Source organism: Mandrillus leucophaeus, unplaced genomic scaffold, assembly GCF_000951045.1.
Source record: "Mandrillus leucophaeus isolate KB7577 unplaced genomic scaffold, Mleu.le_1.0 Scaffold101, whole genome shotgun sequence".
Taxonomy (NCBI): domain Eukaryota; kingdom Metazoa; phylum Chordata; class Mammalia; order Primates; family Cercopithecidae; genus Mandrillus; species Mandrillus leucophaeus.
This window is the reverse complement of record NW_012098210.1, coordinates 3,806,179-3,824,230: the sequence shown is the minus strand read 5'-3', so window position 1 is coordinate 3,824,230 and position 18,052 is coordinate 3,806,179. Positions and strand designations below refer to the sequence as shown.

The 18,052-nt window shown below is 46.9% G+C and overlaps 1 protein-coding gene across 2 annotated transcripts in view; it reads left to right on the top strand.

The window, feature by feature from the left end:
• The window catches only part of SLC23A2 (solute carrier family 23 (ascorbic acid transporter), member 2), a 127,104-nt gene extending 110,490 nt beyond the window's left edge, over positions 1-16,614 (top strand). For both annotated transcript variants that reach the window (XM_011975287.1, XM_011975277.1), the window contains 5 exons: positions 1,506-1,611; positions 6,386-6,515; positions 7,216-7,353; positions 10,229-10,324; positions 12,372-16,614. In XM_011975287.1, the coding sequence (XP_011830677.1) occupies positions 1,506-1,611; positions 6,386-6,515; positions 7,216-7,353; positions 10,229-10,324; positions 12,372-12,604 (703 nt within the window). In that variant the 3' untranslated portion in view covers positions 12,605-16,614. The remainder of the gene's footprint in view (positions 1-1,505; positions 1,612-6,385; positions 6,516-7,215; positions 7,354-10,228; positions 10,325-12,371) is intronic.
• The last annotated feature ends 1,438 nt before the right edge of the window (positions 16,615-18,052 follow it).

Sequence of the window (18,052 nt, the reverse complement as noted above, 5' to 3'; positions counted from 1 at the left end):
ACAAGCTCTTCACTGTTTACAGGTTTTTTTTTTTGTTTCTTTTTGTTTTTAATTAAAAAAGACCCAGGGTCTCACTCTGTTGCCCAGGCTGCAGTGCAGTGGCTGTTCACAGGCACAGTCATAATGCACCACATGCTCGAACTCCTGGGCTCAAGCAATCCTCCCCCCTCAGCACCCTGAGTAGCTGAGACTTCAGGTGTGCACCACCATACTTGGCTATACAGCGCTATTTCTATGTTGCAAAAATTACCTGTTTTTTTCCCCTGTGTTTCCCCACCCAATCTTGGCTGCCACAATCAGACAGACAGAAAGCAAAAGGATATCATTTTCTCTCCCCTGTAGTGGAAACCTTAGCAGCAGGCAGTAGTAACTGCTCCAAGTCTGTCAATTAGATACATTCCAACTGTCCCCAAGGGTAAGCACTGTGTAATCCATGCTTGGTTACAGTTTATATAAATAGGGACAGGGATAGCAGAAATGAATGAAATCTGGGGGATCTAGGGTTTATGAACTATGGGGTTTATGATCTCAAAACATTTGGTCTTTAGCTTTTGGAAGTTGTTAGATAATTGCCCCTGAGGAGTCTGCAGAGAAAAGAAAACAGCCCAAATCCTCTTCTGTTCTCCAGCCAGCTCTGCCACCCCAGAAGGGACTGTGTGTGATGAGATCAATGGACTGGGCCTTGGCTCCGTTAGAGGGTTTTCAGTCCAAATGTCCACATCTTTCTCTAGTGGAGCTGCTGCATATGATTAAATACCTGTGTATCAATATGTTTAAAAGTGTCAGTACTTGTGAAATTATAAAACATTTCCTTCCTGATGAGACTGGATTTTAACAGTAAAGGATCACATCAATGTTTTATTTCCATAGACGGCCCATGTTTGTCTTGATGGCTTTATTTTCTGGCTAAAATCCTTTGCTTTCATTTGCAGTGATTTTAAAAACACTCGAATCTAACGTGTGATTTAGAGGGATACTTCTCAAAATGGAATGAGCTTTGGGGGTTCTATTAAAATGCAGATTCTGGCCGGGCGCGGTGGCTCACGCCTGTAATCCCAACACTTTGGGAGGCTGAGGCAGGCGGATCACCCTGAGGTCAGGAATTCCAGACCAGCCTGGCCAACATGGTGAAACCCCGTCTCTACTAAAAATACAAAAATTAGCCAGGCGTGGTGGTGCAAACCTGTAATCCCAGCTACTTGGGAGGCAGGAGAATCTCTTGAACCCAGGAGGTGGAGATTGTAGTGAGCCGAGGTTGCGTCACTGCATTCCAGCCTAGGTGACAGAGATACTCTTAAAAAAAAAAAAAAATGGAGATTCTTTTCTGCTTCAGCAGGTCTGGGGTGGGGTCTGAGATTGTATTTTTAATCCCCCTCCCAGGAGATGTGGAAGCTGCAGGCTCTGGACCACATTTTTGGATTGCAGATGTTTAGAGGCTGTTTCAGAATGAATGCATTATCCCATTGAATGAATGTTTTTCTTTCCTCCATTTCTTTACATTTTAGGGGAATTTTCGTGGAAGGCCTCTCCTGTGTTCTTGATGGCATATTTGGTACTGGGAATGGCTCTACTTCATCCAGTCCCAACATTGGAGTTTTGGGAATTACAAAGGTACACAGATTTTTCTAATTAAATGATTGGGCTTCTAAACATTCATCCATTTCATTCATCGGTCTGGCCACTGCAAGTTCCAAATGAGTGGGCCTCTGATTCTAAAAAATTATTTCTCTCCATCTCCTTTTTTTTTTTTAAGTGTTTATAATGCCTGTTTGGAAGTCTCTCCTCTCCTGCTGGTCCAGGTAGGGAGGCACTCCGTGCTGTCACTCCATCACGCAGTGTAGATATTTATAAAGCACCAACTCTGCCAGGCCACTGTTCGAGGCACTTGGGATACATCAGTGAATTAAAAAGTGGAGTTTACATTCTAGCAAGGGAAGACAGACAACCAACAGTCAGCATACTAAGTCCATAAATGATGCAGTATGTCAGCCAGTGACAAGCACCGGGGGAAACATGGGACAGGAAGCTTGGGGAGAGGGGGATTAGGAGTTAAATAGGGTGATCAGGTGACCTGAACACAGACCTGAAGAGTGGAGGGAGGGAGCCTGCAGATAACCTGGGGAAGAGCCTTCCAGGCCGGGGTGTGGCCAGGGCAGAGCCCTATCCTGGGAGTAGAAGGTCAGCAAGGAGGCCAGTGCGGGTCAGGGAGTCAGAGCAGGTGGGGTCTGCCAGGTAATTGAGGACCAGGTTACACAGGCAGGCAGGTAGGTAGGCAGTCACAGACTGCCTAAGTGGAAGGGGGTGCTGCAGGGAGCAGCTTGGTCTGATGATTTTTTTTTTTTTTTTAAGGATGGCTTTGACTGCAGTGATGAGGATAGACCATGGGGGGCTGGGCAAAAGGAGAAATGGGATCTCAACTGGGAGGTGTCACTAGTTTTAAATTAAGAGATGACCCACCATTGGCCATTGTAGGTTGTGAAACTAAGACCATGAAAATTGGTTCACTGTCCTCGATGGCCTCCGTCTCGCAGGTCTCCCTCACCGAGGACTTGGGGTGAGCCCAGAAACCTTCTAGAACTGGTTGACCTCTGTCAAACTGGGAGGAGGGAGTGGATTTCGAAAGAACTCTCCCTTGCCATGTAAGATTCTATAATCAGATAAAGAGAATCAGATACTAAGTTTGATTAATCTTGATTGCAAATCCAGGTGACAGGGAGCGGCCGGGCATGCACGCACATGCCTGGTTTGTTTGTTGGTTTCCCCAAGTTGGCAGGACCCTGCCAGAGCTCAGCCTCAGGTGTGTCAGTGGCCCCATCTGCCTGTTGCTCCTGGTATGGGGGATGCGAGGAAAGGCTGTCTAAGGGGCACTTCCTCCAGCGTCATCCTGGGAGTCCTATTGCTGCCCATGGTGAGAAGCCAGTGCTGAGCACAGGGAGATGAGGGAATGATCTCATGGGCACAGAATGGGGCCTAAGCCATGCCACTCTTTAGCCAGTTTGCTGCCGTGAGCTTGCAGGCGTATAACTAATCCCAAATAAGATAGCCAACCCTCTGTATCTGTGGGTTCTACCAACTTCAAGTCAAAAATATTGCTTCTGAACTAATATTGTTTGTTTCTGTACTGTTCTGCATGAGCATGTACAGACTTTTTGTTGTCATTATTCTCTGAACAATGCAGTCTGACAACGATTTACAGAACAATTACATTGTATTAAGGATTGTGAGTAATGTCGAGATGATTTAAAGTATATGGGAGGATGTTGGCTGGGCACGGTGGCTCACACCTGTAATCCCAGCACTTTGGGAGACCAAGGTGGGCAGATCACCTGAGGTCAGGAGTTCGAGACCAGCCTGCCAACATACAGAACCCCTGTCTCCACTAAAAACACAAAAATTAGCCAGGCATGGTGCCTGGTGCCTGTAAGCCCAGCCACTTGGGAAGCTGAGGCAGGAGAATCACTTGAACCCAGGAGACAGAGGTTGCAGTGAGCCGAGATTGTGCCATTGCACTCCACCCTGGGTGACAGAGTGAAACTCTGACTCAAAAAAATAAAAAATGAAAAAATAAAGTATATGGGAGGATGTATGTAGACTACATGCAAATACTACACCATTTTATATCAGGGAGTTGAGCATCTGTGGTTGTAGGTATCTGAGGCGGGGAGAGTGGCAGTCCTGGAACTAATTCAAGGATCCCTAGGGACAACTGTGGGAGTAAAATTGTTGTAGATGAAGACACTCTTAGGGGAAGATGGTTTAACAAGCCTCCTCTTTCTGCACCCCTTTAAAACACATCATCATATAATGTGACCACCAAGGTAGTTTGGGAAATCATTCTTTTTATTAAAATTTGAAGGGTGCTAGCTTACTCTGACAAGTTACCTTGCCAGCACTTTTTAATGAGCTGATGTATCCCAAGTGCCTAGAACAGTAGTCTGGCAGAGTGGGTGCTTCATAAATATCTATATTGCATGAAGGAATGATGGTACCTGAGGGCCTCCCTACCTGGACCAGCAAAGTCCATCATTATCATTAATTTTCATTATCGCTATTTAGCCCTTAGTTTATTTCTAGGAACAGAGCAAGTAGTATCTCGCTGACTGTCATCTCTTTGGTGGTGTCCAGAGGAAGGTCATTTCTCCTTGCTGCATTTTGCACCACCGCTGAAGACCAGAAACCCAGGATCTATTTTTCCAATGTCCTAGAGGCAGAGCCACAGTTCAGGAGGGACGTGCCAAGGAGATTCCAGGGAATGGACCCTGTGAGAGGGGACACAAAGGTCCTGGGGAAGCACCGGGAGGGCTGGGATTTTAGGGCTCTATCTCTGGTAGTTAGAATAAAACATAATAGGTACTTGGTCAGTATTCACTAAACAGAAGAATGGCTTAGTTGCTGCATATATTTTTGACAGCATCAAAGGCAGATCAGTCTTCCAGATGTCACTTTCATGTCAGATTTAGTTTCAGGTATCCCTGGGGCCGGTTTGGCCCCTCATACCTAACAGGCCTGCCTGGCCCTGCTGGGAGTCTTTGCATAGGCTCTTTCCTCTGCCTGGATGCTCTTCCACTAGCGAACTCTTACTCACCCCTCAGGACCATCTCCAACAACCCTCCCCTACTCTTCAGATGTTCTCTTCCCTGCTGCTGGGCTCCCCCAACAGCAGGAACAGCACAGCAGTGAGATTATTTGATCAAGCTTGTGACTTACTCATCTTTGCATTCACCTGCCCCAGTCTAACAAGTCACAAGCTTGATCAAATAATTACATAGTTCCTCAAAAATGTTTGCTGAAGATGGGGCCGTTAGTAAATGAAAGCCTTCCTTATTACATAGTAACAGGCAAGCACGAGTCACTTTTGCTTGATTTGTCAGTTTGAGTGATCTTTTCCATTGCTTCCCTGCCTTCTGCGGTCTGGGGAGGCACACGCTAGGGATAATGGGACAGTGACTGAGTCCAGCTGGGTGGCTGTCTGTCATGTGCACAGCCTCAGATCAGGCTCTGATCAGCTTCACTGGCTGACCCTGGTCCTTTGAGAGTTCTGTGCAGTGGTCACCATGTCACACACAGCTGCACCAGCCACGTGTGCCTGGTGGGCACTTTAGATGTGGCCAGTGTGTGTGAGGAATTGCATTTAAAATTTCATCTTATTTTATTTAATTAAAATATAAGCAACCCCCTTCTCCTCACTGGGGTCATACATAAATCCTTGTGGACACTCCCCCAAACTCTCTAGAACCTGCTTTACCCAGTTTTACATTCTCAGGATGTTTTCCTGGAAGAGGCAGCACAGAGTAGGGGCCCACAGTGCAGGATTCTTGAGCCCGATGCCAGCGCCACCTCCCACTGTCCAGGTGACAGCAGGCTAGACAGAAGCTGCTGGGAGGCAGAGATCAGGAGTAGCAGATACGCTCTACATGGTGCTGTGGGAGCCTGTAATGGGAGAATAGTCCTGGAGTCAGGATGCTTTTCAGAGGAGAATTTGGGTGATGTTTAAAAGGATGCGTCTGGGATCTGGCTAGGAGGGGGCCACAGGGAAGGGTGTCCAGGTAGACAGGCCAAGGCCTGCCTGGCTTGCTTGGAAAGAGCCTCAGAAGTGGGCTTTATTTCATGAGTACCAGAGGATGCAAGCAGGGGACCAACCTCCCCAATTCCATGTGTTAGAAAGGTCACCCCGTGGCAGCATGGAGTGGGTGCAGGAAAGGCCAGAGGCAGCAGGGCCATGTGGGCGGCTCTCAGGTGGCTCATTGCGTGCCAGCTACCATTCGGGCAGTTTTATGAAGGTCCTGTTTAATCCTCAAAACAAAACCACGAGGCTTGTGCATGACTGAGATGAAGATCCTGGGACTCTAGAGGATATGGGTCTGCCCGACCATACAGTTAAACGCGGGCTGGGAGAAGAGCCCGCAGTCAGGCTCCAGATGTCCTCACCTGTAGCCCCTTCTCTTTTCCGCCTCTCACAGGAAGGGCGCCATGAGGAGAGGAGGTTCCAGACATGTCTGGGGGTTTGGTCTGATTTCTGGTGTGGGGAAGTTGGCATTGAGGCTGAAGCAGGGAAAGTCGCCTTGGTGACGTGTGGTGCCGGGAACCCAGGGGATAGGCAGGGAAAACTGTGGCCTTTGCATTTGAGACACAGAGGGCCATCCCAACCCATGACTGTGCCAGGGCAGTAGAGCCCGGGGGCTTGAGTGCAGGGAGTGTCACCAAGGCGTGGAGATGCAGAGGGCGACCCTCAGGGTCCCCATAGTGGAGGTGAGAAGAGTGGGCTGAGGAGGAGGGGAAGGTAGCGAGCCAGGCCATGGGTATCTCCGGTCTGTGTTCTTAGTAACTCCTGGTGATTTTGCATGGAGATCAGTCCCTGTTTCCCGGTCTCCCGTGTGTCCTGCAGGTCGGCAGCCGCCGCGTGATACAGTGTGGAGCAGCCCTCATGCTCGCCCTGGGCATGATCGGGAAGTTCAGTGCCCTCTTTGCGTCCCTTCCAGATCCTGTGCTGGGAGCCCTGTTCTGCACGCTCTTTGGTAAGACTCCCCTCTCTGGCTTTTTGCTTTACTTTTCCAAATTTTTAATAGGGATCGTGGTGTTTTTGCTGACTCCCTTCAGTAAGAAGGTAATGATAAATTTCTGTTTTAAAATACAAAGGATATGCCTTCAAAAAATGAAAATTGTTATCACTCTCTGAGTTGAAGTTACATTAAAGATGGAACCAACAGTAAGATGTAATTGTGCTACGAACATTTAGATTAAATTTAATCTCTTTAGTATTTCTGGCCAATTTAACTCAAATACCATCCCTCTGAATGGGCCACTTAAAACTGACAATTTTTACAGTGGGACTCTGGATTTGATCTCTGCGCCATTTCGCTGTAATAACCAGAGACATGCACCAGATATCTGGGTAGGTCTCCTTGTTTAATCATAATGTATGTATAGAGAGGGAACCAATGTCCTTAGTTTTCTATTTGGCAAACAAAATGCCATGTGGTGTTTATGCTCCTATATAAGCCTAAATAGTGCTTAAGCTGAGGGTCATTTTGCTCAGAGCCTGGGGTGGCCACAGTCTGACCCCACACATCCCCCTTGCTGTCCCTGCACTGGTCTCATTGGTTTTTGCTGGACAGAGAAGGGGCGCCAGGGAGCCTGCCCTCACCTGCCCTGAGCAGTGGGCTATCCGCGCTGCAGTGGTGCTAGAGCTTGTGGTCTGGTTTGTTTTTCCTCCAGGAATGATCACAGCTGTTGGCCTCTCTAACCTGCAGTTCATTGATTTAAATTCTTCCCGGAACCTCTTTGTGCTTGGATTTTCGATCTTCTTTGGGCTCGTCCTTCCAAGTTACCTAAGACAGAACCCTCTGGTCACAGGTAAGGAAATGGGCTTTACATCTTGGAGTGGGAGCTGGAACCACAGCCACCAGTCCACACGCGGCTCTTTGCCCATTGGAGAGGACTTTGGGCCTCCAGGAACTGTGGTGCAGACGCGTCTGTGGATCTCTCTTGAATCTCACTTTTCAGCAGTTACCTGGAAGCCCTGTGAGCTTCCCACTGGCGTGTACACGTGACAGTCGTGGATTCTGAGGTCTCTTTTTCACTGGGACCCTCTCCTTTGAGAGAATGCCTCTCTCTAAATCCTTTTGATTTCATTAGTCTATCTTAATAGACTAATGCTCCATTAAGATATTTTTTTTGAAACTCAACTTCATAGACTTTGAACACATTATTCTACAGTTTTATATCCATCCTATTAAATCCTCAGAGCAAAATCACGTGGCTTGTGCATTCAAGATTAACCTTTTTAACTCCTCCTTTTGTTTTAATACTGCAATGTCGTGAAGAATGTAGAAAGGAGGAACCATCTCAAGACACAGCCATTGCTACTGGTAATATCTTAGCCAGCGCAGAATTGAGGAGCGTTTGTTTATACAGATATTTTTTGTGGGTGAAATTCACATAACAAAATTAACCACTTCAAGCAGTTCGGTGGCATCTAGTACAGTGTTGTGCAGCCATCACCTCTGTCCAGTTTCCAAAACACTTCATCACCCCAAAATAAAACCTCGAGCTCATTAAGCAGTAAATCCCTGTCACCCCCTGCTCCCATCCCCTGGCAGCCACCAGTATGCTTTCTCTTTCTACGGATTCACAGTCTATTCTAGGTATAGTCATAATATGTGGCTTTTTATGTCTGGCTTCCTTCACTTAGCATGTTTTCAAGATTCATCCATGTAGCATGTAGCAGTACTTCATTCCTTTTTTTGAGATGGAGTCTCACTTTGTTGCTCAGGCTGGAGTGCAGGCCTGGGCGTGATCTCAGCTCACTGCAACCTCCACCTCCTGGGTTCAAGTGATTCTCATGCCTCAGCCTCCCAAGCAGCTGGGATAATAGGCACCCACCACCACACCCAGCCAATTTTTGTATTTTTAGTATAGATGGGGTTTCACCATGTTGGCCAGGCTAGTCTCGAGCTCCTGACCTCAAGTGATCCACCTGCCTCGGCCTCCCAAAGTGTTGGGATTACAGGCGTGAGCCACTGTGCATGGCCTCATTCCTTTTTTATGACTAGATAATATTCTACCGTGTGTATATACCATAATTTGTTTATCCATTCACCCACTGATGGACATTTGGGTTGTTTCTGGTCTTTGGCTATTGTGAATATTGATGTGCAAGTACAGTCAGTTCTCATTATTCATGAAGTTATGTTCCGTAGAGTTGCCACAGGCAGTATTAGCAAATGTTGAACCATTGCTGGGGAAACACAGCCAGCAATGCCACAGCTCCTGTCTGGATGGATCTTCTGTAACATACACCACAGCCACCTAATGTATAGGAACATCAGGGAGCACTTCACACCACTTGGTGGACATTTTAAACAGTGAGATCACCAATGGAAAGCACACGGTATGACAGACATGGCACTACATAGTCCGCAAAAAGGACTCTTGTTTACGGGATGAGACCAGAACAAGGCAGAGCGTCGCCTTGTTTGACGTCAGCCAGGAATGTGTGTGGTGTGGCTCAGATTTTTCACGGCTCTGTATACCCATGAAGGCACCAAGGGTATTCATTTTGGGTTTACAAATAAATTTTAGTGTATAGGCAATTTCACAAACACGTAATTCACAAATAATCAATGTGGGCCATATTTGAGTATTTGTTTTCATTTTTCCTGGGTATATACCTAAGAGTGGAATAATTGTTGGGTCATATGGTAATTCTATTTTTAACCTTTTGAGGAACCGCCAAACATTTTCATGGTGGCCGCACCATTTTACTCTCCCATTAGCCATGTAGGAGGGTTCCTGTTTCTCCACATCCTCACCAGTGCCTATGATTTTCTGTTGAGGATCATTCTGTCTTCAGTATGGAAACTGTGTGGATAAATGAGATTCTTGCTGCTTTTTACATTTAATATGTCATACTCGGGGCCAGGCACGGTGGCTCACGCCTGTAATCCCAGCACTTTGGGAGGCCGAGGCGGGCAGATCACGAGGTCAGGAGATCGAGACCGTCATGGCTAACATGGTGAAACCCCGTCTCTACTAAAAATACAAAAAAAATTAGCCGGGCATGGTGGCAGGCGCCTGTAGTTGCAGCTACTGGGGAGGCTGAGGCAGGAGAATGGCGTGAACCCGGGAGGTGGAGCTTGCAGTGAGCCGAGACGGCGCCACTGCACTCCAGCCTGGGCGACAGAGCGAGACTCCATCTCAAAAAAAAAAAAAGGAAAAAAAATCATATTCATGGGAGGACATCTTTATAAATCCAGTTGCTCCTGATTAAAAGCAGCTGAGCACTAACTGGTAACCCAGGATACTGAAAAGTCTTGTATGATTGTATGTACCAGAAATATTTTTGTCGTCTTATTATTCACTTTGTAATTTTTTTCTCAGCCTTATGACTACCATTTTCTTTTCATTTTGAATTTTTTTAATCCACCGACTACACCCCTGTGGCTTCACAGTTCGTTGTAGGGTGAACGCCACTCTTAGATTCACCTTCTACGCACCACTGTTGGGAATTCTTCTTATGAAGATACCTTTGGATTGTTGTTGAAAGTGTTCATCGTAGTTTAAAACATTACCAGCAAAAATTCATCTACACGTGCACAACTAAGAAATTTACACTTTCCTGTACTGCTTTGATTGGCAGAGTTCTTCCCATACCATTGCCCCTTCCCAAGTCAAGGGCAGGCTCACCGCTGCCATGGCACTGACCTCTATGGCTATGTTCTCTTTCTAGGGATAACAGGAATCGATCAAGTCTTGAACGTCCTTCTCACAACTGCTATGTTTGTAGGGGGCTGTGTGGCTTTTATCCTGGATAACACCATCCCAGGTATGTGGTATATATCAAACACACTTTTTTTTTTTTTAAACGTATATGTTACTTTTTTGCCAAATAGAAATGGAAAAAGGGAAGAGTCAGTGAGTTCAAAGCCATCACTAATTATAACTGTTTTCTAAAACAGTTGCGATGGCACTCCCAGCCTCTGTGTATGGATCAGTTTTTTGCTAAATAAACTGATTAATTTTGTTTCTCCTGAAGGACTTTTGGGAGACAGCAGGTGAGTTTGCTGCGTGTGGTGAGATGGCAGTGGGATGGGCACAGGCCAGGTTCCTGCCCCCCTGCACAGCCTGTGCCAGAGGCCCTGCAGTGTGGCTTTCGTCTGATCTGAGAGAGGTGGGCACAGCCTACAGCACTTCTACCTGGGGAGACTGTCCTTTAAATGAGTTGTTACTAAGGTGGGCTTCCAACCAACTAAAACCAAAAGGCAGTAGAAGACCAGGGGCAAAGGCTGAGATCAGGGGTCTAAGATCATTGACAAGAGATGCCTGGAAGCAGCTGCCTCTCCAGTACCCATGATCCCTGTTTATGGATACATCTGTGCTGAGCTTGGGGTGACAGACGAGGATGTTATGTGGGTCCTGCCTTGGAGGTGGCTGCTGTGGACCACTGTAAAGTGCTGCCATGGACATACTGGCAGATTTCCCTGCCTTCAAGGAAGGGTGATACTTATTCTTAGGCTTGAAGGTTTTGTTGACATTTTCCCCTTGAAACAACAAATAAAAATAAAAATCTCCAAAACATAACCTCAATCAAGAGATTGCTGGGGAAAGCAAGGCGGAAGGAATCACACACATGAATAGATGGAAGGCACTGGATTTAAGAGAGTCCATAACGACTACCCTCTTTCTCTCCTAAGCCAGAGGGAATTGAGAGAGGGGTGCAATAGTCAGGCTGATGGAAATTAAAGTCAGCTTTATTTCTGAAATACTAATGAGAGAGCAGAGCTTAGATATAAAAAAAAATCATGAGCTTCCTTGCTGAGCCCTGTGTGCTCAGAGCTTTCTCCCTGACCCATCTGTCAGGGTGCAGAGTGGCCAGGAGTGTCCAGCTGGTGGATATTCATCCCCATGGAAGCACGACAGATACATGACCTGTGTGTCCCCCACAGCACCAGACACACTAAAATGGAGCAAAGCAGCATGAAGTGTGGGTCTGTCTGGATGGGGGGTGAGTGTGCAGTGACTGGTTGATGAAGGCATTGTGTGATACAATAGAGACTTAACCCTGTTTTGCAAACTCAGATTTGCATTTTAAAGAGGGTTTTCTTTTTTTACTCAGATTTACATTTTAGAGAGTTTTTGTGTGTGTTTTGTTGTTGTTGTTTGTTTTGTTTTGTTTTTAAGACAGAGTCTTGCTCTATTGTCCAGGCTAGAGTGCAATGGCATGATCTCAGCTCACTGCATCTCTGCCTCTCAGGTTCAAGCGATTCTCCTGTCTCAGCCTCCTGAGTAGTTAAGATTACAGGCGTGCACCACCACGCCTAGCTAATTTTTGTATTTTGAGTAGGGACGGGGTTTCACCATGTTGGCTAGGCTGGTCCAAACTCCTGGCCTCATGTGATCCTCTCACCTCAGCCTCCCAAAGTGCTTGGATTACAGGTGTGAGCCACCACACCTGGCCTAGAGAGGTAGTTTTTGAACAGACTTAGGGCAGGAGGTGCTGAGCTGGAAGACTAGGTAACCAGTTGGGAGACCAGTAGAATGAACCAGGAAAGCAATAACATGGCCTGGGCTGGACCCTAACAGTGATAATTGAGAATATGGGTCACACAGAAGAACAGGGAGGTCGGAAGACCATTAGGTGATTGCTTGAATGAGGGACATGGAGGGGTTAGTGCTTCTTAGACTTCTGGTTTGGGCACTGGATAGCTGAGCACCTTGAACTCCGCAGGTGTTCTTTGCTGTCACCTGGGCAGGTTTGATCTGTAGGACCGTGTGTGTGTGTGTGTGTGTGTGTGTGTGTGACGACAGTTTCATTCTCAGTAGAGCTGCTAAACGAAGCATTCCTTTGTTTTCTCTTTTGATGTATGTGACAGGTACTCCAGAGGAAAGAGGAATCCGGAAATGGAAGAAGGGCGTGGGCAAAGGGAACAAATCACTGGACGGCATGGAGTCGTACAATTTGCCATTTGGCATGAACATTATAAAAAAATACAGATGCTTCAGCTACTTACCCATCAGTCCAACCTTCGTGGGCTACACGTGGAAAGGCCTCAGGAAGAGCGACAACAGCCGGAGTTCAGACGAAGACTCCCAGGCCACGGGATAGCCTTTGCTGTGCCCTGTGGCCCGGCCGCAGTGAGGCATGTATCTGTAGTTCCTTGCTGGGTAACAAGAAGTAAAATACATGTTTGTATATCTACATTTACATTCTGCGCCCCAGAGCTAAGACAGACTGCGAATCACTTTTCTTCTGCGGGGGTGATAGTGCCTGATACGGTGTCTCACCTATCTCCTTATTTAAGCCCTTGACCCCTTGCCCTTTGAGTGTCCATTGCTGGCCGTGGTCACTACATTTGAAGTTCCAGTCCTCCCTTGGGAGTGGGCATTTAAAATCTGCAGCAATTCCTTGCTTCAGTTCCCTTCCACTGCCCGGGGCTGGCTTTCCTGTAAGCCACCTCCAGGGTCCAGTCCAAGGGCTTTCTCTCTCTCTCTCCGAAGCCCCTGGACCTGCTTCCTTGTCATTTGACCCTCGTCTGTGCCCACAGAGACCTCCTCTGACCAAGGGGCACCAGTATCCTCGCACTGTCACGACTGACTGGCCCAGCATGATTCTGTTGTCGCTGATCTCCTGGAGGAGGAGGCTGCTGACCTGAAAACAGTGGCGTGGCTGCCCTGTGCCCAGGTCAGGCCGTGGGTAAGCCCTGCACAGATGTTGAATGAACATCTGTTTGGGGCATTGGAGGGAAAAGGAAAGGACCCTGAAGCCAATATCTGATTCTCGGCTGCGCCTTCTCTTGGCCACCCTGGCCCTGACCAGGCCAGCATGTGCACACTGGCCTCTTTTCACTTCACCAGTGGCCGAGACACCCTCTCTGGCATTTATCACTATTGGCCGGTGTGATGAGTGTAGAGTGCCACCCAAGGCACCAGTCACACAAGCTGATGGGCGTCTTGGCTCTGCCGTCATGTGGATGTTATTGTCGCGCGCGTCTATAATTACAAGGTTTTATTCCTATTTAATGTTATTGACTATAGCAGATTTTGGAAATCAGTGTTTTCCATGTGACCCTTTTTCCTTGCATCTCTATTCCTTGTCCCCCACCCCACTCTTCCCTCCATCAAGAAAAGAACCAGCATTTGTAAAGCTGTGGATGCCATCAGGGAAGCTTGTTGTAACGGCTTTTGAAGGCCAGTAACCATTGTTGTGGTTGTGTTTTGTATTGCTTGATACCATGAAAGTGTAAATACTGTAATGCCTAATCTATTTATCAAAACTGACTACTGGACCAGAGCCCAGAAACCATGGGTCAAGTTACACGTGAATTTGTTTTGTGAAGAAGGGAAGCTGGGGCAGGTAACATGCAGAGCCGCCACGTGGAACGGTCTGTCGGCCAGCTGGTCCCACTTTCCAGGGCTTCTGTTGAAAGTCGCTTTTGGCAATCGTGGCTTAAGGAGACTTCCTGTGGGTTGCCATGTTGCACGTCCATTAGATCTTGATTTTACAGGTGAGGGTCGTGGCCAAAGGTGATGATAAAAGCAGCCAACAGGCTCCATCTCACTTAAGAGAGTTCTAATTAATAACACTAAATCCTTCCTGAGAAATGACTCCTGTTGGTTTGGTTTGAAGTTTTTCAGAGAAGGAAAAAGCCTGAGATATGAAGCAGTGCCCCCGCTTCATGAGGTGGCCGCATCTTCAGTGGCCGTTGGCCTGGTCGAGCTTTGGTCAGCTGCGTGGGTGCCTGTCTCCTGTCACCAGCGGCAGAGCATGGTTCTTGGCAGCCTGGTGTCCACACGGTGCGTTCCTGTCCCCCTCGGCCGCAGGCTGGCTCAGCTCTCCAGTGCTGCGGCGCTGTCTTCGCGGCATTGCCATGTCACTGTAGCCCCCTTGGAAGTTTGGGGCTTCAAGGTTTATTCTGGCAAGAACACCTTGGAGCCACTGCATTATTTTGCCAAAACCTTGCTGCAGATTAAGTAAAGAACTTAGATGCTAAATTACATCTAATTTTGTACGTTTTCTTAAATGTGTCTTCGATGCATACATTAGAAGCACACTGGCTCATGGTTTCCATCCCTCTTGCCTTGGGACGCCCTTGAGGCTGGCAGCCCTCCTGCACTGAGTTGCTCTCAGTTCCTTCTGTTTGGATTTTGCTCAACATCTCCAGTTTCTCTGCTCTGAAAAATGGGGTAAACTGCTAAACATCCCAGAGATTTGCAATCTTCTAGCTCTCCAGGTGAGCAGAAAGACCAAATATCCAAATAAAAGCCTGAAAGCCATTGGTGATCCAGGGGCACCTTCTCTTCGGCTTGACTGGGCGTCTTCCACTGTATAACACTCAAGGTGTGTGCTCTAGCCATCCAGAAACCCACTCCCTTCTGAAGCCCCTCCTTGGGCCGGGTTTTATCAGGAGGCTTCAACTCCGCTAATGTGTGGGGTGCCCTTTGTGGGCCTTCACACGGGGAAGGAAGCCCTACACTTTCAACTCCTGTTGGAATGAGAGTTTCCTGTTCTTCTTATTCCACTGGGGCCAACCCGATATTCTGTCCGAGGAGGGTTAAGGGGATAGGAGGTAGGGAGCAAAGAGGGCAGCCTGACTGGATACTCCTGCTGAATCTGGTACTTTGTGCACAGCCTTGAGTGATTGGAGTCCCCTAATGACTAATAAACTCGAACATGTGACACACACACACACACACACACACCCCCCATTTTAGGAAGTGGTTCTCCTGCTGGAAAATATGCTACAGAATGAAAGTTTGTAATTGAAAGAAAAAGAACGTATTCATCTGCTTCTTGGGTTTAAGCACACACCTGAAGGGGAGATATCGGGGGACACGGTGGCCATCTGCAGTCTGTGTCATGACACTTCCCATTCACATCATTGGCCTGCATTGCTGGGGCTTTGAGCCGCCACCCCATACTTTGTTTTGCCTGTAGAGTGTTCTAAAATATTTTGGACGTGAATGTTCTTGCAGGCCAGTTAGTCTCCAGTTTCCACAGAGACCACCTCCTCACCACCTTCCCAGGTCACCTGCCTGGTCCCTAAAAGAAAGCATTTGTGTGGGTGATCCCAACATGAAACGTAGACAGTGTGAATACGGACAGGAGGTGATGCCATATTCACAGTAGGGGATGGGGAACCCCCACCCCTGCTTCACAGAATAATGGGAAGTGACTCTAGTCTTTGTAAGCAATTTTCATTCTCATTAGGGAGTTAAATGTAGATTCACTGATACATTTACTTTCAGAATCTGTAAGAGGATTTCAAATGCTAACTTTTAGTTTCTTGGGATTGATCAAGGCAAGCCAGAATGAAGCGTCATAGGTCCTGATGGTTTCCCATTTTCATGGTAACAAATTCACACACAGGTTTTGCTTTATACTGTAGAATACCGACTTTCATGATGACAACTTGGTTTATGCATGAATATTGCAGTATTTCCATATAGCAAAATGACATTTCTACCCAGGATAATAGTCACAGTTTTCCAGGGAGGGAATGATATAATTTTCATGACAATGTCATGTGATGATAGAATTTCTCCATTGATGAATCTCTAGTATGTGTGTATACTTTATTTCCCATACGTATGTTTTATGACCATGAGCTAAGTTGTTATTTCTTTCATTCATGTCCCTGCTGAAATACTGGTACTAGCAACTTAAAGTTGGCAAGTCTCATCTTCAGTAATACGGATGCCATGGGAGCGGCCAGGCCAGATTGAAGGTGAATATGGAGCGACAGCAGAAGCCTCATTCCAGAACCCATCTGGCCAGAGAAGAAGTAGCATCCTGGGGGTGGCCATGCATGGGGTGTACACTCGCTACAGGCACAGGCCTGGCATGGCTGTCGCTGGACGCCAGCTGTGCACGCCCAGCCACACCTGCTGCACGCCGCGTTCGTGTGCGGCTCCGGGCCTGAGCATTCACAAAGCTCGCTTCTCCAGGGAGCCTCCCCTTGGCTTTAGAAGAGAGCCCAGGGACTTACGTGCTGCCTGTTGTACTCTGTCCCCTCATTACTTTTTTAGACACAGGGACTAGGACATCGACCACCCTCTGCCCCTCCTGCAGTCAGAACCTGAGTAGTGCAAGAAGGGCCACCTGATTGTGCCAGCGTTGGGGGTCTCTTTTCAGCAGTCTCACAGACATTCCCATCCTTTCTGGTTGGTGTTGACTGTGTTTCAGCGTCACTCTACCCTCCCACGTCCTTAGCATTGCTGTGCGTGTTTCCAGGCAGTTAGGACACCCTTCCCCATGTTGCCATCTTACTGACAGTTCAAATGACTCCCCTTTTCTGTTCGTTAGTAACAGTCTTCATTTGACACCTTAATACATTTCTGACTGTTCTTAAAACAGTGGGGATGCCTATATTTTCCTTGAGTTTTTGTGACTGACTTTGGCTATGTATACCTTTCTGGGGTTTTGTTTTTTTTATTTTTATTTTGCATATCGAGGGTATTTGGGGTGGGGTTGTTTTTTGAGATGTGTAATTCTTTTATGGAGTTTTTAAAAAGAATTTTCATATTGTTTTTCTAACATGGCTTCATTAAACGTTTAAGTATTTTAAAAATATGTAATATTTGGACCAGATGTTGTGAATAATAGTAGAGATAAAGCTATTTTATTCTGTATTTTTAAAACTGTTCCGTACAAATAAAAGCTCTCCTGGACACAGTTTTGCTCGCCACGTGCCTCCTTCTTGGGCTACTCAAGAAAAGAGTCGTCCCTCAGAATCTATAGGGGATTGGTTCTGGGACTTCCTCAGATACCAAAATCCGAGGCTACTCAAATCCCTGATATAAAATGGCATAGTAAGTCAGGCACGGCGGCTCACCCCTGTAATCTCAGCACTTTGAAAGGCCAAGGCGGGAGAATCGCTTGAGCCCAGGAGTTCGAGACCAGCCTTGGCAACATAGTGAGACCCCCCTGTCTCTCAAAATGCTTAGGCACACATGGTGGTGCACACTTGTGGTCCCAGCTACTTGGGAGGCTGAGGTGGGAGGATTGCTTGAGCCCAGGAGCTCGAGGCTGCAGTGAGCCATGATCGTACCACTGTACCCCAGGCTGGATGACAGAGTGAGACTGTCTCAAAAAAATAAAGTGGTATAGTGTTTGGATATAACCTATGCATATCTTCCTGTATTCTTTAAATCATCTCTAGATGACTTATAATATCAAATACAATATAGAGGCTATGTAATAGTTGTTATACTGTATTGTTTCTATATTTACATTTTTATTGTGTTATTTTTTATTGCTTTTTATTTTCAATCCTCGGTTGAATCCAAGGATACGGAAGCCTCAGGTACAGAAAGCCGATGGTAATTAATTAAAAGTCATCACCTAGGGGAGGAAATCAACTGATAAGAAATTCAATTCAACAAGTTCATGAGCGTTATCATTGTCAGGTGCCTGGCAGACTGATCAATGAAAGCTACAGGAAAGGGACAATCAGTCCTCGTTCCCAGAGAACCAGAGATGTGGGCAGGACTCTTGCGAGGATGTGGAAGGAGGAAGTAAAGTCTCAGAGACCTCAAAAAGAGAGTGCGCCCATTT